Source organism: Elgaria multicarinata, chromosome 13 (genome assembly GCF_023053635.1).
Source record: "Elgaria multicarinata webbii isolate HBS135686 ecotype San Diego chromosome 13, rElgMul1.1.pri, whole genome shotgun sequence".
Taxonomy (NCBI): Eukaryota; Metazoa; Chordata; class Lepidosauria; order Squamata; family Anguidae; genus Elgaria; species Elgaria multicarinata.
Window position 1 is genome coordinate 10,366,660 of NC_086183.1, and position 17,673 is coordinate 10,384,332.

Sequence of the window (17,673 nt, forward strand, 5' to 3'; positions counted from 1 at the left end):
AAGTACCAGGAATCTTCCCTGAGGCCAAGTGCTAGCCACCTTACCTATCACTGTGTGTATGCTATAGGTAGGGTGACCATATGAAAAGGAGGGCAGGGCTCCTGTATCTTTAACAGTTACATAGACAAGGGAATTTCAGCAGGTGTCATTTGTATATATGGGGAACCTGGTGAAATTCCCTCTTCATCACCACAGTTAAAGCTGCAGAGCTATACTAGAGTGACCAGATTTAAAAGAGGTCAGGGCACCTGCAGCTTTAACTGTTTTGATGAAGAGGGAATTTCACCAGGTTCACCATATATACAAATAACGCCTGCTGAAATTTCCTTTTCAATACAGCTATTAAACATACAGGAGCCCTGTCCTCCTTTTCATATGGTCGCCCTACTATAGGACAGGAGTGGGCAATTTGTGGCCTTCCAGATGTTTTGGCCTACAACTCCCATCAACTCTCACCAATGGCTATGCTGGCTAGAGCTGATGGAAATTGTCAGCCAAAATATCTGGAAGGCCACAAGTTGCCCACTCCTGTTATAGAGCCATGGAGTGATGGTTGGCAACTGTCAGCCGTCCAACCAGATCTGGCCTGAATAATAATAATAATAATAATAATAATAATAATAATAATAATAATAATGTGTTTGTTTGTTTGTTTATTACATTTCTATACTGCCCAATAGCCGGAGCTCTCTGGGCGGTTCACAAAAATTAAAAACATTCAAAGTATAAAACAACAGTATAAAACCATAATATAAAATACAATATAAAAGCTCAACCAGATAAAAAGAGCAGCAATGCAAAATTACGAATTTAAAACACCAGGTTAAAATTTATTTATAGACTGTTAAAATGCTGGAAGAATAAAAATTTGTTACCTGCCTCTCCTTCTGGATTGAGGTGGGGTACAACACAAATACAAACACCATAAAATACATATAACTAATTAAAACATTTAAAACTAATACATTATTAAAAGCAGCACATTATTAAAAGGCATCTTAAAATTCCACTAGGTAGGCCTACCGGAAGAGATCAGTCTTTACGGCTTTCTTAAATTCTGGAAGACTGTTAAGTTGACGAATCTCTCCTGGTAAGCCATTCCACAAACTGGGAGCTGCAGAAGAAAAGGTCCTCTGGGTAATAGTTGTCAGCCTTGTTTTGGTTAAATTCTTCCCAGAGGACCTGCGTGTGCGGGGCGGATTGTATGGGAGAAGGCGATCCCGCAGGTAGCCTGGACCCAAACCATGTAGGGCTTTAAAGGTGATAACCAACACTTTATACTTTGCCCAGAAACTAATTGGCAGCCAGTGAAGAGATTTTAATTCTGGTGTAATGTGGTCACTCCTAGGTGTACCGGTGACCAGCCTGGCTGCCATATTTTGAACTAGTATATGGCTGTTACTTCTTGATTCACGACATGCTCGGACCGTGTTGCCTTTACTTCTTTGTCTCCCTGAAGTCAGAGATTCCCCAACCTGCCAGAGCTCTTTGGCATAGGGAAAGTTGAAGGGAATACATAGTTACAGCTGCAGTTGTTTGTCAACAGACAAGGTTTTTCCCTTTTCATCAGATGGGCTTTTCCCTTACAGGAAGCTGCCTGCCGCCTCTACATTCTCACTGTCTCTTGCTTAGGGCGGGCCTTTAAGTCGCCAGCCTTTTGCCTTTGGCCCTTGTTCACTCTCAAGCAATAGTGGAGAAGCAGATGTGTAGGGCTGGCAAGCAGTATCTATCGCAAGTATGCCCTGAAGAGGACAGGTCTGTCAGGGAATATTAGCCTTAATAGCTGAATGAAACCTCCACGTTCCCAAGCAGTGTACCTCAGAATACCACACGCTGGGGGAAACAGTAGGGAATGGCCATTGTCAGGCTGTCCGTGCTCATGAGACACCACAGGTTTCTGGCTAGCTGCTGTTGAATGCAGCATGGTGGACTAGATGGATTCCGGCCCTATCCAGCAAGACTTTGCTTACGTTCTTCTAGATGCCCCCATGTGGATGCCCCAAACCTAGAATAGAAGGGTGCCCCCCCCCCAAACATGAGCACCCTTGCAAAGGAAGCCTTCTCTACATACGTTGGGTGCAAGGCAGGTGAGCATCCGAGAGGAACTCAAAGGGACTAAATTCGCTGTAAGCGAATTTACAATTTCAGTGCTGCACAGGAATTGTTAATAGGGCGTGTTGCAAGCAAGGCCTATGCATATGTACATGCTATGCATAGGCCTTGCTTGCAATGTGAACCGTTAACTATTTATGTGCAGCATTGCGATTGTAAATCCATTTACATGTATGCACGGACCCTGCTTTCAATGTGCTCTTCTGATAGTAATATGTTTCTGAGTTGTCTGTCTCTTTCATGTTCTATGTATGTATTGTTGCAGCTCTTTGAAAATGGCCTAATAATAAAGCATGAGGCTGAAACATGTCCGTCGGGCTTTTCATCACTAAATTTGTTTACAGCATCCTGAGACCACTCTTTCCCTTTGTGTCCTCTGCGGATGGGCCTTGACACCCTGCCAGCGGAGGCTGGTGGCTCTGATGTCAGTGGGGCGGTGAAACCACTCCGGGTTTCAGTCAGAACTCAAAAGGAGCTATCCAGGGCATGGAGTACCTTGGATAGTTCCTTTGGAGTTCTGACTGAAACCCGGAGCGGATTCATCGCCCCACTGACGTCAGAGCCACCAGCCTCCATTGCACTCTGCACACCTTGCTTCACTTCCTTAATATGGCCTTGCTGGTGAGAAACTGTTTAGGGCTTTGTAAACAAACACCCAAACTCTAAACCTGACACAGCAGGTTTAAGGTGTAATATGTGTAAGGTGTAGTGCACCTTTTACATAGGTGAAATCAGGGTAGATTTGATTTAAATCAATTTGATTTAAATCACAATTTAAATCACTACTCAGAAAGACTCGATTTAATCATGTGACTTCCCCCCCCCCCCCCACAAAAAGTGCACTCTATTCATTGATACTTTTGTTAAACTTAGCACTTAAGAGGTAAGGGGTTGATTCTGTGTACATAGATTTGCAAAGGAACAATGGGATTGTGATCTCTGCAGACACAAATTCGCAGTTTTGAGAACTGTAAAACCAAGCAGCTGTGATAATATCATCTAGATAGAAAAAAAATGCCCAATAATCTTACAGAAACTTCTGGAAGAGCATGACATTGTGAATGGATTAATGGAATTAATTTACCCAAAAATTTAAACATTGCATGAATATACAGCCTCATGCTACATAATTAAAAACTAATCCTTTTTTCATGATGAATAACCTTTCTATCTTAAATAGAAAACTATCTTTAGATACATTTTTTTCCTCAAAATGTATTTTATTAAAAAAATCTGATTTAAATTTTAAAATTCATTTTTTAATTATTTTTTTTAATCATTGATTTTTATCCACCCTGGGTGTAATACGTTTTATTATTTATTACATTTATATACTGCCCCATAGCCGAAGCTCTCTGGCGATTTACAAAAGTTAAGAACAGTGAACATTAAAAAGAAATATACAAAAATTTAAAACCATCAAAAGCATAAAAACAACAATATCCTTTTAAAGCAACTATTCTGGGGTCAGTCAAAAACAAACAAACTCAGCACATGTTGTTAACTGCCTGGAAAAAGAAAAAACTCTTGACCTGGCGTGGAAAAGACAACCATGTTGGTGTCAGGTGAGCCTCGTCGGGGAGTTCATTCCATAATTGGGGCGCCACCACTGAAAAGGCCCTCTCCCTTGTTGCCATGCTCCAAGCTTCCCCACCCCCCAAGTAGGCACGTGGAGGAGGACCTTAGATGTTGAGCATAGTGTTCAGGTAGGTTCATGTCGGGAGAGGCATTCCGTCACGTATTGTGGTCCCATGCCATATAAGGCTTTATAGGTTAAAACCAGCACCTTGAATTGGGCTCGGAAACCTATAGGCAGCCAATGCAAGCAGGCCAGAATCGGTCTTATGTGTTTGAATCTTCTGGTTCCGGTTATCAATCTGGCTGCTCAGCTTCCAAACCATCTTCAAAGGCAGCCCCACGTACAGCGCGTTGCAGTAATCTAATTTGGAGGTTACCAGAGCATGGACAACTGACGCTAGGTTATCCCTGTCCAGATAGGGGCATAGCTGGGCCACCAACCAAAGTTAGTAGAAGGCACTCCATGCCACCAAGGCCACCTGAGCCTCAAGGTTCAGAGATGGTTCTAGGAGAACCCCCAAGCTACGGACCTGCTCCTTCAGGGAGAGTGCAACCCCATCCAGAACAGGGTGAACACCCACTATCCAGGCATTGAACACCCAGTATCCCTTCCCTCGAAGGCCACAGATTCAGAAACCAAGGATGCCTTTGCCCTTCCCAGAGAATGACAGTGTGTCTGTAGAACTGATTGAAACTGCTGCTGCTTGACAGTTCATACCGCTTTAAGGTTGGGTGGGTGTTTTTTGTGTTTTTGGTCTTTTTAAAAAATGCCTCTCTGGATGGGAAAATAGAAAAGGGCTTATCTGGTTTCTCTCTCTCTCTCTCTCTCTCTCTCTCCTTCCCTTGTAGGTGATGAACATCCGCAAAGTCCTGAACAGAATTGAGAAACCGCAGGGACTTTATCCTAACTTTCTCAGTCCGGTAACTGGGAACTGGGTGCAGCGTGAGTATTAAGAATCCCTTGGCTGAGCTGAATGAATGCTTCTCGAAGCGTGTCAGACTTTCTAGCGCCTCCACAAGTGTGAGAGCCCGAAGCCAAGAAAACGTTAGCCGGCAAATTAAAACCCTCACTGATGCTAATCAAGGAGCTGATTATGCAGGGTGCTTCAAAGTAATCCTGCTGAACCGACGCAAAAGAGTCAGCCTCACACTCCGCGCCCTCGTCCCTGCCAAGGACCTCTTAATATCCAGGTCCACAAAAGACCACTAGGCCAACGGGCAAGGGGCCTCCAGCGTGTGCACAGCACACCAACTACGTTAACCCCCTTGGGAGATTTCTCTCTCCGTCTCTGCAGCAATTGCCTGCTACAGTGGCCAGGCTGGCTGGCCAGGGCTGAAAGCATCTTCTCAAGCAATCCTTTTCACTGCGTGTTGCTCGAGGGACACTTCTCCCAGCCATCTCAAGCATGGCTCTCCACTATTCTCTCACTCTCCTGCACCCAAACTCTCTTATTTATTTATTTTATTTTATTTATTACATGTTTTTACCGCCCAATAGCCAAAGCTCTCTGGGCGGTTCACAAAAATTAAAACCACAGAACAAAACTGAATACAGTATGATTAAGACATTTTCCAATGAGTATGATCTTAGGAAACAATTAACAGTTGTTTATAGTCCCTTCAGTCACACTCACAATGGCTTCAAATTTATTTATTTAATTATTTATTTATTACACTTTTATACCGCCCAGTAGCCGAAGCTCTCTGGGCGGTTCACAAAAATTAAAACCATAATAAAACAACCAACAGTCTAAAAACACAAATACAAAATACAGTATAAAAAAGCACAACCAGGATAAAACCACGCAGCAGAAATTGATATAAGATTAAAATACAGAATGAGAACAGTAAAATTTAAATTTAAGTTAAAATTAAATGTTAAAATACTGAGAGAATAAAAAGGTCTTCAGCTGGCGACGAAAGGAGTACAGTGTAGGCGCCAGGCGGACCTCTCTGGGGAGCTCATTCCACAGCCGGGGTGCCACAGCGGAGAAAGCCCTCCTCCTAGTAGCCACCTGCCTCACTTCCTTTGCGTTAGCTGCTCACTCCCAGCAGGGGCTCTCTGGTTTTGCCTTGCTGTTGGCTTCAGCAGTGAGCCGGCTGCTGTGATCTGGGCTACTGGAGGAGGCTTGGGGGTTGGGAAGGCCGGAGACCTTCTGCTCGCTAGCTATAAGGTATGGGGCAGTGAGGAAAATGCAGGGGTTGTCAACCAGCTAGTTATGTTGGGGGAGGAGTTCAGGAGGCAGAGAGCAACGTGATTGGACAGCTGCAGTGGTGCGAAACTGAATGTATGGCCAAGGGAGTGGGCACTGTGGACTTCGGCGGATCCTTGGTCTGGTCCAGCATGGCTCTTCTTGTGTTCTTACGAGAACCACCAGCCTCCACTGCCCAAGATTCCTTTCCTGGTCAGCCACTGCTAACTCAGTCCACATCAGTGTCTATGTTAGAAATTACCTTCCACAATGTGCATCACTTCACACTTACATTGAATTACGTTTGCCATTGGGTTGCCCATTCACCAGTTTGGAGAGATCATTTTGGTGCTCGCAACCCCTTCTTTGTTTTTAACAACTTGAATGTTTTGGCCACCTCACTACTGGCTTGCTCATGGCTCACCCCTTACTCCAGGTAACTTATTAACAAGTTTAACCCCCAATTCTTAAAATCTCTACTTTGTCATATCTGTCTCCTAATTCCTCCTCTCTGATCAGCAGTTTCACATTTGAGCTCCTTAAGGACTCTCGGGTGGATGCCATCCAGCCTCTGAGATTTGTTCATTTTAAATTTGTCAAGAAAACATAGGAAGCTGCCTTTTACTATGTGAAATCATTGCTCCATCTAACATGGTATTATCTACGCCAATGGGCTGGAGCAATTTAGGGTTTCAAACATGTTTTTTGCCGAGCCCTACCTGGAGATGCCAGGGATTGAATCCGGGACTTTCTACGCACAATGAAGATGCTCCACCACTGCACTAAGGCCTAGAACTTCATTTCTTGTCACCACTATAAGCTTCTCCAGGTAGGGCTGGGAAAGAATCCTGGAGAACCGCTGCCCGTCAGTGTTGACAATACTAGGGTAGATGGACCAATGATATGACTATGTGTAAGGCTCCCTTCCTGAAAAATTCAGTTCAGGCCCAGGTATCTGCCGTAGATTTTCTGCAGTGAAGATTGTTGCCAAGAATTTTGCTAGGTGACCATATGAAAAGGAGGACAGGGCTCCTGTATCTTTAACAGTAATGTAGAAAAGGGAATTTCAGCAGGTGTCAATTGAAGAGGGTGAAATCCCCTCTTCATCACAACAGTTAAAGCTGCAGAAGCCCTGCCCTCTTTTGTATCTGGTCACTCTACTATAGCTAGTGTAGCTTTAACTGTTGTGATGAAGAAGGGATTTCACCCTCTTCAATTGACACCTGCTGAAATTCCCTTTTCTACATTACTGTTAAAGATACAGGAGCCCTGTCCTCCTTTTCATATGGCCACCCTTAGCTGCAATCTCAGTATCCTCCTTTAGCACACCTTTAGTTACTTTCTTGCTTATGGTGTGTTTAAATAATTCTTTACTGTTGGTCTTGATGTGTTTAGCAATAGGCATCTCTAATTGTCTGCTCACATTTGTGTTGTGTTGTGTTGAAGTTTGTGTTCCCTTTTGTTCTCATCATTTGGGCAAGACATTTGTTTTGCTTTCTGAAGGGAGGATGCCTGTCAATGGCTACTAGTCGTGATGGCTATATCATGACTAGAATTTAGAGGCAGCATGCCACTGAATGTTATGATGAGGTTTTAACTTGCCCTGAGATTTCTGTTTTTGATCGTTTTTAATTGTTTTTCTATGTAAACAGTTCCTTATATTATGTGCTATATTAAGGTTTTAATCTTTTGTGAATCACCCAGAGACCTTTGGCTGTCGGGCAGTATAGAAATATCATCTCTCTTTTCTTGCTTGTGGCGGTTTTTCTAGACCAGCCTTCCTCAACCTGGGACGCTCCAGATGTGTTGGACTACAACTCCCAGAATGCCCCAGCCAGCTGGCTGGGGCATTCTGGGAGATGCAGTCCAACACATCTGGAGCGCCCCAGGTTGAGGAAGGCTGGTCTAGACCGACATGATGGGCTTTGCCAAGTCATGCTGTCTTTTACTGATCCAGGAATTTCGTGACTTTTGAGCATGTTTTAAGTACGACTGCTTTCTGGATGTTGGTGTGGATGTATTTTGGTAGGCCCAGTTTCTGAAGATTTACTGTAAAAACAAAATTTGATGTAATGCTGGTGGCTGATGTGACTAACGGAATAATTGTAACCTTTTCCTGTTGCCACAGTTCTTGTTGCTGTTGCTGCTGTTGTTGTTAGGGAACAACAGTGGGAGAAGGCTGTGGAAGCATCTGGTTGGCCATTGTGAGGAACAGGATCCTGCGCTGCATGGCTCATGAGGAGTTTTCCCTGCTCCCTGTCTGATCGGCATGTTATTCCTCCATGCTTTTAAATCGGCTGGTGAACTAGATTGGCCCTGGGAGCTGGATCGCCTCTCAGGCCTAATCCAGGAAGCCGCACAAAGTCATAGCCAAAGCTCCTCTCTGAAGCCCCAACCCCTGATGCCACCCAACCCCATTTCTTCATTCCCCTGGGCTCCCCACCCCTGCTTTAAAGAATAATTATTGATCCAGCGCTTCAAGGAACTCTGCACTTCCCACAGCTCAGTCGCCCGGTGAAACTGATTGGCAGCAGGCAAAAGAAAGTACTCCTTTGCGCAGCGCACACACATTGATTTATAGAATTTACTGCCACACGTTGTGGTGATGGCCGCTGGCTTAGGCGGCTTTAAAAGGTGATTAGACCAAACCCACGGAGAAAGGAGAAGGTTGTCTGCAGCTCTTGACTGTGATGGCTTAATAGGACCTCCCATGTCCAGAGGCAGAATGCCACCAAGGGCCAGCTGCTGAGAGGCAGCAGTGGGGTGGGGGAACTGCTGCTTCCATGACTGCCTCCTGGGAACATCTGGCTGAACATTGAGATGGTATTCTAGATTAGATGAACCTTCCTTCCGATTTAGCTGGTCTCTTGTCATTAGGTTCATATCTAACATAGCGTGAAAGAGAACGGCAAGCCAGGATTCTAGTGAATCGTGGCTACTTTTACATTCAAGTTCTACATTTAGGAAATAGAAACCAAATGCAAAGTTACAAGATGGGGGACACTTGGCTCAGCAATACTACAAACAAGAAGGATCTTGGAATTGTTGTAGATCACAAGCTGAATATGAGCCAACAGTGCGATATGGCTGCAAGAAAGGCAAATGCCATTTTGGGCTGCATTAATAGAAGTATAGCTTCCAATCACATGAGGTACTGGTTCCTCTCTATTCGGCCCTGGTTAGGCCTCATCTAGAATATTGTGTCTATTTCTGTGCTCCACAATTCAAGAAGGACGCAGACAAGCTGGAGCGTGTTCAGAGGAGGGCAACCAGGATGATCAGGGGTCTGGAAACAAAGCCCTATGAAGAGAGACTGAAAGAACTGGGCATGTTTAGCCTGGAGAAGAGAAGATTGAGGGGAGACATGAGAGCACTCTTCAAATACTTAAAAGGTTGTCACACAGAGGAGGGCCAGGATCTCTTCTCGATCCTCCCACACTGCAGGACAAGGAATAACGGGCTCAAGTTAAAGGAAGCCAGATTCCAGCTGGACATCAGGAAAAACTTCCTGACTGTTAGAGCAGTACAACAATGGAATCAGTTACCTAGGGAGGTTGTGGGCTCTCCCACACTAGAGGCATTCAAGAGGCAGCTGGAAAACCATCTGTCAGGGATGCTTTAGGGTGGATTCCTGCATTGAGCAGGGGGTTGGACTCGATGGCCTTGTAGGCCCCTTCCAACTCTGCTGTTCTATTATTCTATGATACTGTGAATGAGCTTTGTGTTGGTGCATGTAGCTTGTTCACTCCCACTTGGCTTCTCCCGCTAGCACAAGCTACTAAACAACAACGAATGGTTTGCTTAGTGTGTCATCCAAACCTAGCAGGATTCGCAAGGCGAGAGCAAACCCTGATTTGTGATCCTGGTTGTAAAGGACACAACAAGCCAGGATCCTGGATTCATGCAACATGCGAAGCAAACCGTTTCTGGCAGTCTTGCAAGAAGGAAGGAGCAGTGTGGGAACATACAGGCTGACTACACTGGCACGGAGGTCGTTCACAGGAGGCCAAGATTTGCTGGAATCCTGGCTTGCCATTCTGTGGCTACCCTCTGCCTCCAGGATCACAACTGGGGGGAAAGGGGAGCGATTGGGAAGAGGGAGTGTGGGAGAAAGAACTGGGGCAGTGGAGGAAGACACATGTTTCGTTTAGGCAATTCGTACTGGCATCCTGCTTAGGGTTGCTCTCCTTCCTTTGACATCCAAAGGGTGGTCTGTTGCACCCACTGCCTCCCGGTCTCTTCGTTTCGCTAGAGCGAGGCATATCGTCAGGCTTCACTGCTCCTGTGGCCAGGAAAATGCAGCAGGAGGTTAGTCTCAGAGCAGGATTTCTGCTAAGCCTCAAAGCATGCAAGGAACAGAGAAACCAGCTAATCCAAACACACACACCCCACATTAACCTGATTTCAACAGGAAGCCACGCACATTAACAGGTGGAGGGGCCCCAAGTACGGGCGCTCGCATTTAGGTATAAACGGCAATAGAAATAAATTCTCTTTTCTTTACTTTTCCTTTCTTGGGAGGTGATTTGCACATCCTCAGCTGCCCTGAAGAACCTATGCTGAGATGTAAAGCTAAAATTCCCCCTAGTGTGCTTTAAAGTTGTAAATCTGTCCAGCGGTTTCTCAGGCAGATTTTCCCCAGGCTGGCTGGATGTAGAGCAAGTGCAGGCTGAACAAGTAGCCTTGGAGAAGGACTCTTCATTGAGTATTCTGGGCACACCTCCACACCTGGCATGGTGACTCTCTCTTCAGTCCACCTCCCCCCAACGCCAATCTGCTCAGGCGATAGAAACCACCACAGGACTGTAATATGTCACTCCAGGCAGAGAATCACAGCTACAAAATGTAGATGGCCTTAGCGGCTGCTAGGAGGTTCTGAACCTCCAATCCGGTCAAATCCCAGGCTTTTCTTGTTGCGATGCCGGCAACCGAGGCCTGTTCCGTATCTCCTGCAGTTCCCTTTTTCCGCTGTGAGGAAGAAGGGAATGGTTGATGCAGATGCATAGTAATAGGGCAATGATATAAGCTGCCATTCCGAAGGAACACACAAGTTCTGGGTGCAAAGTTCGGCTTCTTGAGAAGCTCTGTTTTGTTTCGTTTTAATAAAACCCAAGGTGTATTATTTATTTGTTAGATTTGTATTCCGCCCATCCAGTAAATTGGGGCAGTTTACATTCATAAAACCAGATGACAATAACAAAATAGCCGAACAAAAAAAATACAGGTATCAAAATAGTACAATATTAAAATACTAAGGATGTGTTTCTTAAAAACAGAAAACATTAAGGAGCGAGCAGTAAAATGAATAACCAGAGCAAAAGATTAAAGATTAAATGGCTGCTTAACCTAAATGTATACAATGAAGCAGCTAGGTGGATCTCCCTGGGAAGGGCGTTCCGTAGACAGGGGGCTGCTGCAGAAAAGTCCCTTTCCCTCAGCCAAAAAGGCCCCTGGTGCTGGCTCATTAAACAGGACAAGCCCTGACAATAGGCTTGTAATCTAAAAAGACCTGACACACAAGGGGAAAGGGAGAGGGAGGGGAGGGGGGGAAATAAGTAATCTTTCGGCAGGTCTCATCCAAAGGCCCTGCTTCCCCCCTCCTCTCCTTCAGTGCAGCCTGCTGGAATGGCCAAAGAGTGCACATAGATCTCTTCAGTATTGCAACTGGCCAACAGCCTCAGATGCTTTGTGAAACCGAAATGATTTTGCCGGCTTCTTCAGATCCAGGAAAGAGGAAACCTGGCATGCATTCCTGGGGCAGGAAGCGCCACAGAGAAGGAGTGGCCACTTTGAAGGCCCTGCTTGCCGTCAACTCCTTCCAAACCTCAGTAACTTAAGGGAAAGCGGAAGAAGTACCCATGGCTTAAACCATCTCTCAGACCACTAGCCCCAAAAAGTCACAGAAAGGGGCTGCAACATTTTGTTCATTAAATGGTTTGATCGTTTAAAAACCTTTTGATCAAATAATAAAAAAAAGCTGTCCCCAAAATCAGGCGGCAGATGGGGCGGGGCAGGTGTATGTATGTATGTATGTATTTAGAACATTTATATTTTACTTCTTTCTATCATGGAACCCAATGCATTGCTCATGCACTTTCAAGCTTATGTCTGCAACCTTAAGTACTAGTATCGTACTGCAAGACCTTCCCCATGAAGGGGGTTCTTCAGCCTGTTACCTATCCAGGCACTGACCGACCGTAGCTTAGCTAAAGCAAGCTGGCTGCATTATATGTTTTGAGACCATGCCCTGGGGCCAGCACAAAGAAGGCCCTAACTATGAAGAGGCATTCCGCCTTCTCCCCCACACAAGGAAGAATGCCTCTTCCAAGGCAGCACTTGCCACGACATGTGCACATATCATCTAAACCGAACAGAAGTCTGCTATCATCAAAAAATGGTTTGCACTGAGATTAGTGGTGGGTCAGCCCAAATCACAACGTGTTGTTGCTGTTGTTCTCGCTCCCACAGATCACGTTTCCATTGGTGGCCTTGGGGATAGTTTCTATGAATACTTGGTCAAATCCTGGGTGATGTCAGGCAAGAGGGATACCGAAGCCAAAAACATGTATGACAAGGCGCTGGAGGTAGGAAGAACGAATCTAGATACCTTTTGCAGTTTATTTCTTGAAGAGAATGTCATACCAACCTCAACAGCACCATGTAGCTTGCAAGTTGCCATGCAGGACATTAAACCCTGTGGTTCAAATCTCATCTTGGCCATGGAGTCACTGGACAAACTCAGGCTAGTCCCTACGTTTTCTTCAGCCTCCAGTTCAGTGGTTCTCCACCTTTTTTGCTCCATTCCCCCCTTTCACCATTGTTCAGAATATAATTCCCCCCTTCCCAAGATAGTCTAACTCAAAAGGTGCATTCCAAATAATACGCATATAATATTGAAAATCTTTTATTTTTTTCTATATTAGTACATATACATTTATTTGGATTATTTTTATAGTAGAGTTTTACAAATTTAATAGCAATAGAAAATGTTGATAGATTTTAATTTAAAACTTGAATAAAATTAGGTTTTTTTTTTAATATTCAGAACTAATTACTTAACAGACTAAACTTTACTGAAGTTACTGAAGCATACTTCAATGAACGTTTTTAATAACATGCGTAGGAAGACATAATCTACAGGACATCATACTTTGCTGAATAGTGGTCCCAATTCCCCCCCTGGAACCCTAAAATTCCCCACCGGGGGGAATTCCCCCCTTGTTGAGAACCCATGCACTAGATGAAGACAGAATGGCTGGGTTTGGACATCATGATAAACAATGTTCAGAAGACACCTTAAACCATGGCTTTAACCATGGTGGTTAAGCCAGAAAGCCAGGCTGCGTTCAGAAGACACTTTAAACCACAGCTTTAACGGTGAATAAGGCTTTTTGCTTTATTCACCATGGTTAAAGCCGTGGTTTAGGGTGTCTTCTGAACTGGGCCAATGGCTCATCAGGATGGAATGAGCCTTGGGCATGTACGTTCCCGGCTCCCCTCTGTTGCAGACCTAAGGAGGGGGTTGGCAGCTTTGGCTTCTGTTTTTGCTTGACCACAGTTTAACGTTGCACCCAAACCCGAAACTGTGGTTAATCTTAAATTATTTAAATAAACAAGCCAGCTTCATAATGCGTGATTTAAAGTTTTGAAGTTGGCTTGTTTGAAACAAGCCATAGTTAAAATTAACTACAGTTTGTCAGGTTCTAACAACACAACAATCTGCATTGAATCAAAAGCGGAAGTGAAAGCTGTGGCCACACCAGGGGCCACACCCAAGTCCGTCACTTGTTTCAAATGCAACCAATGTTTTTTGGATTGGGGGGGGGGGAAGGGGGGCTGCTTTCAATTTAATTCTATGGGTTTTCAGTGTGGTTCAATTTGAGCTGGGGGATACCTTTCCTCCTCCACCTGTGACATTGCAAAACACCTCTCCGCCCCCTTCCTGGAGCAGTTTTGCCAAAAAAAAAAAATTAAAAAAATTGTTGGTCTTGTTTTATTTTTCGTTGTTTTGGATAATGTGGAGAATGGCTGTATGAACAAAAGCACTTGCACACTTCAAAAAGGAAGACACACAAAGAGAGAGGCAAAAAAAACAGCCGGTCCGGTGTTTGATCTGTTGAAGTGAACATTTGTCCTGCACATTTCAACACAGGAACATAGGAAGCTGCCTTATATCGAGTCAGACCGTTGGTCATTCTAGCTCAGGTGGGCGTAGTGGTTAGAGTGTTGGACTGGGAGTTTGGAGATCCGGGTTCTAGTCCCCACTCAGCCATGGAAGCTCACTGGGTGACTTTGGGCCAGTCGCAGACTCTCAGCTTAACCTACCTCACAGGGTTGTTGTTGTGAGGATAACATGGAGGGGAGGAGGACCATGCAAACCGCCTTAGGTTCCTTGCCAGAGGAATAAAGGTGTGATGTAAACATAATAATAAGGATAAAGATAATTGATGGTGTTAAGTGCCTAAACCAACGACACCTCTTAGTTAAGAAAGCCAGTGTGGTACAATAGTTAGAGCATTGGGCTAAAACCAGAGAGACCTGGATTCTAATCCCCACTTTGCCATGAAGACATAAATGTAGTAAATAAATAAATAAAATACAGTGATTGGCAGCAGCTGTCCAGGAATCCTTTCCCTGGAGATGTCAGGAATTGAACCTGGGACCTTCTGCATCCAAACCGGGGGCTCTACCAGTGCGCTACAGTCCTCCCCAGAGTTGCGGAGCCGCTCACACTCCGGGTGAAGAACCTGCAGCGTCCGTTCTTAAACTCTTAACCTCTTTCTCCGCTCATAGTTTCCATTCTCTTTATAAAATGGTTTTGTCGTGATTTGCCTCACTGTCAGTTAATGATAATGAGGGAATATGTGGACTGGAAAGGTCTTAAAACACTGCAAACTTCATAAATGAGATTTTTTTAAAAAAATATCAGGTGGGCTTTTTCAGTTTGATTTTCTGTGGTAATGTGTCTTGGATACTTTTTGGGGGGAAAGTGACCCACATGTTTGAAACAGACTGACATGGAAGGTTTTAGGCTCTCTGTTAGCGATTTTAGGCAGGAGCTGCCCTAGTAGATTTCCTACATTGGCAGGCTGGACTTCCCCAAACTTGTGCCCTCCAGCTGTGTTGGACCACAACTCCCAGCATCCCCCAGCTAGCATGGCCATCGGCCACGCTGGCTGAGAAACCCTTTGCCATTGCTTCAAACACTATGATTCCATGGTGTTTATATGTAAATACTAACGTTCAGGCAGAAACATCTTTGTCTACTTTTCATTTCCTTCGCAACCAACACGCATTTTCTTCCATCTTAATGCCGCTGACTTTAGGCCATAGAAAAACACCTTGTGAAAAAATCCGCCAGCGGTCTGACTTACATTGCAGAGTGGCGAGGAGGCATCTTGGACCACAAGATGGGCCACCTGGCTTGCTTCTCTGGCGGCATGATAGCCCTCGGAGCGGAGCACGCCGCCGAAGAAGAGCAGAAGCAGCACTTTATGGATCTGGCTGGAGAAATCACGCGCACCTGTCACGAGTCTTACGCCCGCTCAGGTAAGCGCAAGGCCCGCCCTCTTCCTTCAGGGGCCTTTTTGTAAAGCCACTCCCCCACCCACCCACCACGCCCAGCTGCTGCTGCTGGAAGGCTGCTTCTAGGCTGCGCTGCTCCTTCCATGAATATGCCCACCTTACGGCACTGCCAGTGTGCTCTGTGAATAACTAAACAAAAAGAGCAAGTCCCTGCCCCAAGGCGCTTCCATTTGAAACTTCAGTGGCGAGGGGAACAGGAAAGGAGCATGGTAGCATTCCCTCCCCCCCCCCCGGAAACCGGGGGGCACTCCCACCTGGTTCAACTTTTCACTCTAAGAGCTTCTCACGGGTCTGAACAACTGTATTTCTAATTCTTAAGCTGTCAGCACATACGTGATTTTAGGAGCCCCATCATCAACATCACCACACCCCCAGAGCCTCATAAATACTTCAGCTTCCTAGGATATGACAAGCATCAAAGTTCGAGGTGCCTCTGAATGTCTAATGTATTCCTTTACTAGATACCAAGCTGGGCCCAGAAGCGTTTCGCTTTGATTCTGGCACCGAAGCGGTAGCCACCCGACTCAGTGATCGTTATTACATTCTGCGCCCCGAGGTGGTCGAAAGCTACCTGTACATGTGGAGGTTGACGCACGACCCCAAGTACCGACAGTGGGGCTGGGAAGCTGTACAGGTACGGTCCGAGAAATGGCCGCCGAGCAGGTCTCCTAAAAAGGCAGGAGGACCGGGGTGTGTGTGTGTGTGTGTGGAATACTGGAGCAACGTTTTGCAGTAACGTCACCTTGGGGCTCTGTAACAGCCGAGGGAGCGCGTGACGCCAGTTCCAGCCCTTGTCAGGAAGCCAAGCGGGGGTCATTTCCAAGACACAGCCCAAAAAGGCAGGGTGGAAGAGAGGAGTAGACAAGCACATAGCAGAGCTGGCAGGACCAAGGAGCAATTGAGCAACGTGAGGGGCTGTGAGCTTCACGTAGGAGCCCTTCCGTTGCACAAGGTCTGCCAGTAGCAGGAAGGCACTCGCTCTTACTCTGCTCGTAAATGTCGCTTGCCTTCTGCAAGCACAGGTGGAGGTTTCTGGCTGCCACTAGTAGTGCCTCTTCCCCTACAACCAAGTTTGAGTTGGCAGTGGAACACCATTACCACCACCACCACCAGCTTGCTTTTGGATGCAATTGATTGCAAGTATACTTCACCTAGGGTGACCATATGAAAAGGAGGACAGGGCTCCTGTATCTTTAACAGTTGCATAGACAAGGGAATTTCAGCAGGTGTCATTTGCAGCACCCGGTGAAATTCCTCTTCATCACAACAGCTAAAGCTGCAGAGCTATACTAGTGTGACCAGATTTAAAAGAGGGCAGGGCACCTGCAGCTTTAACTGTTGTGATGAAGAGGGAATTTCACCAGGTTCCCCATATATACAAATAACGCATGCTGAAATTTCCTTTTCAATACAACTGTTAAACATACAGGAGCCCTGTCCTCCTTTTCATATGGTCACCCTAACTTCACCCGACTAAACTACTTCCTAGACTAGCAAGGGTGCTGAAATTTGGTATAGTTATAGCCCAAGATACCATTAGTACTGGAAAAGCCAGAGGAGAGGGATGTGTGTGTGTGTGAGAGATGCATTTCTCAATCACTCCTGCAAAAATGCAAGATCCATTGTACCCGCAAATGGTTAGGCTACTTCCAAGCCAATGCTGAAAGATGAAATTTGGCACATACATAATTTTTGATTAGTCAAAAATTCTGAAATTGGGACATCTGTAAGTCACTCTGTACATTTCTTGCACCCCGAAATGGTTGCAGTACTGCTACAAAGCTAAAATTCAGTACACGTGTAGCCCCAAGGCACACGGCTTCCTAGCAAAGGAAAATGGAGCATGACAGTTTGGATCCAGATTTACTCATACCTAGAGTAGACCCACTGAAACCAATGGGTTAGTCCCATTGCTTTCAGTGGGTCTTCTCCTAAATAAGACTAAATCTGGATCCGAGTGTTTAGTTTGTAACAAAGGCTTCCATTTCAGCACAGAGCATGCCTAGCAAATGTGCAGTGGGGGGGGGGGATATTGAGCTGTGGCGAGTTCTGTTGCCTTCACATATACTTCCGTTTGGGGGGGGGGGGGCGTTAGCAGCAACCACAAATGGCTGAGGTCCAGGGTGCTCTTTCTTTTGTTTTTATCAGGGGCCAGATGCAAAGCCACAGACATGACAAGTAATCATCAAGAAGGGGTTGCCTCTGA

The 17,673-nt window shown here is 45.5% G+C and overlaps 1 protein-coding gene across 1 annotated transcript in view; it reads left to right on the plus strand.

Annotated features, from left to right (window-relative positions):
• MAN1C1 (mannosidase alpha class 1C member 1) overlaps nt 1-17,673 on the plus strand; it is a 166,223-nt gene that overhangs the window by 143,765 nt on the left and 4,785 nt on the right. The window contains exons 7-10 of the mRNA XM_063140325.1: nt 4,540-4,633; nt 12,351-12,466; nt 15,209-15,431; nt 15,929-16,101. Coding sequence (XP_062996395.1) covers nt 4,540-4,633; nt 12,351-12,466; nt 15,209-15,431; nt 15,929-16,101 — 606 coding nt within the window. The remainder of the gene's footprint in view (nt 1-4,539; nt 4,634-12,350; nt 12,467-15,208; nt 15,432-15,928; nt 16,102-17,673) is intronic.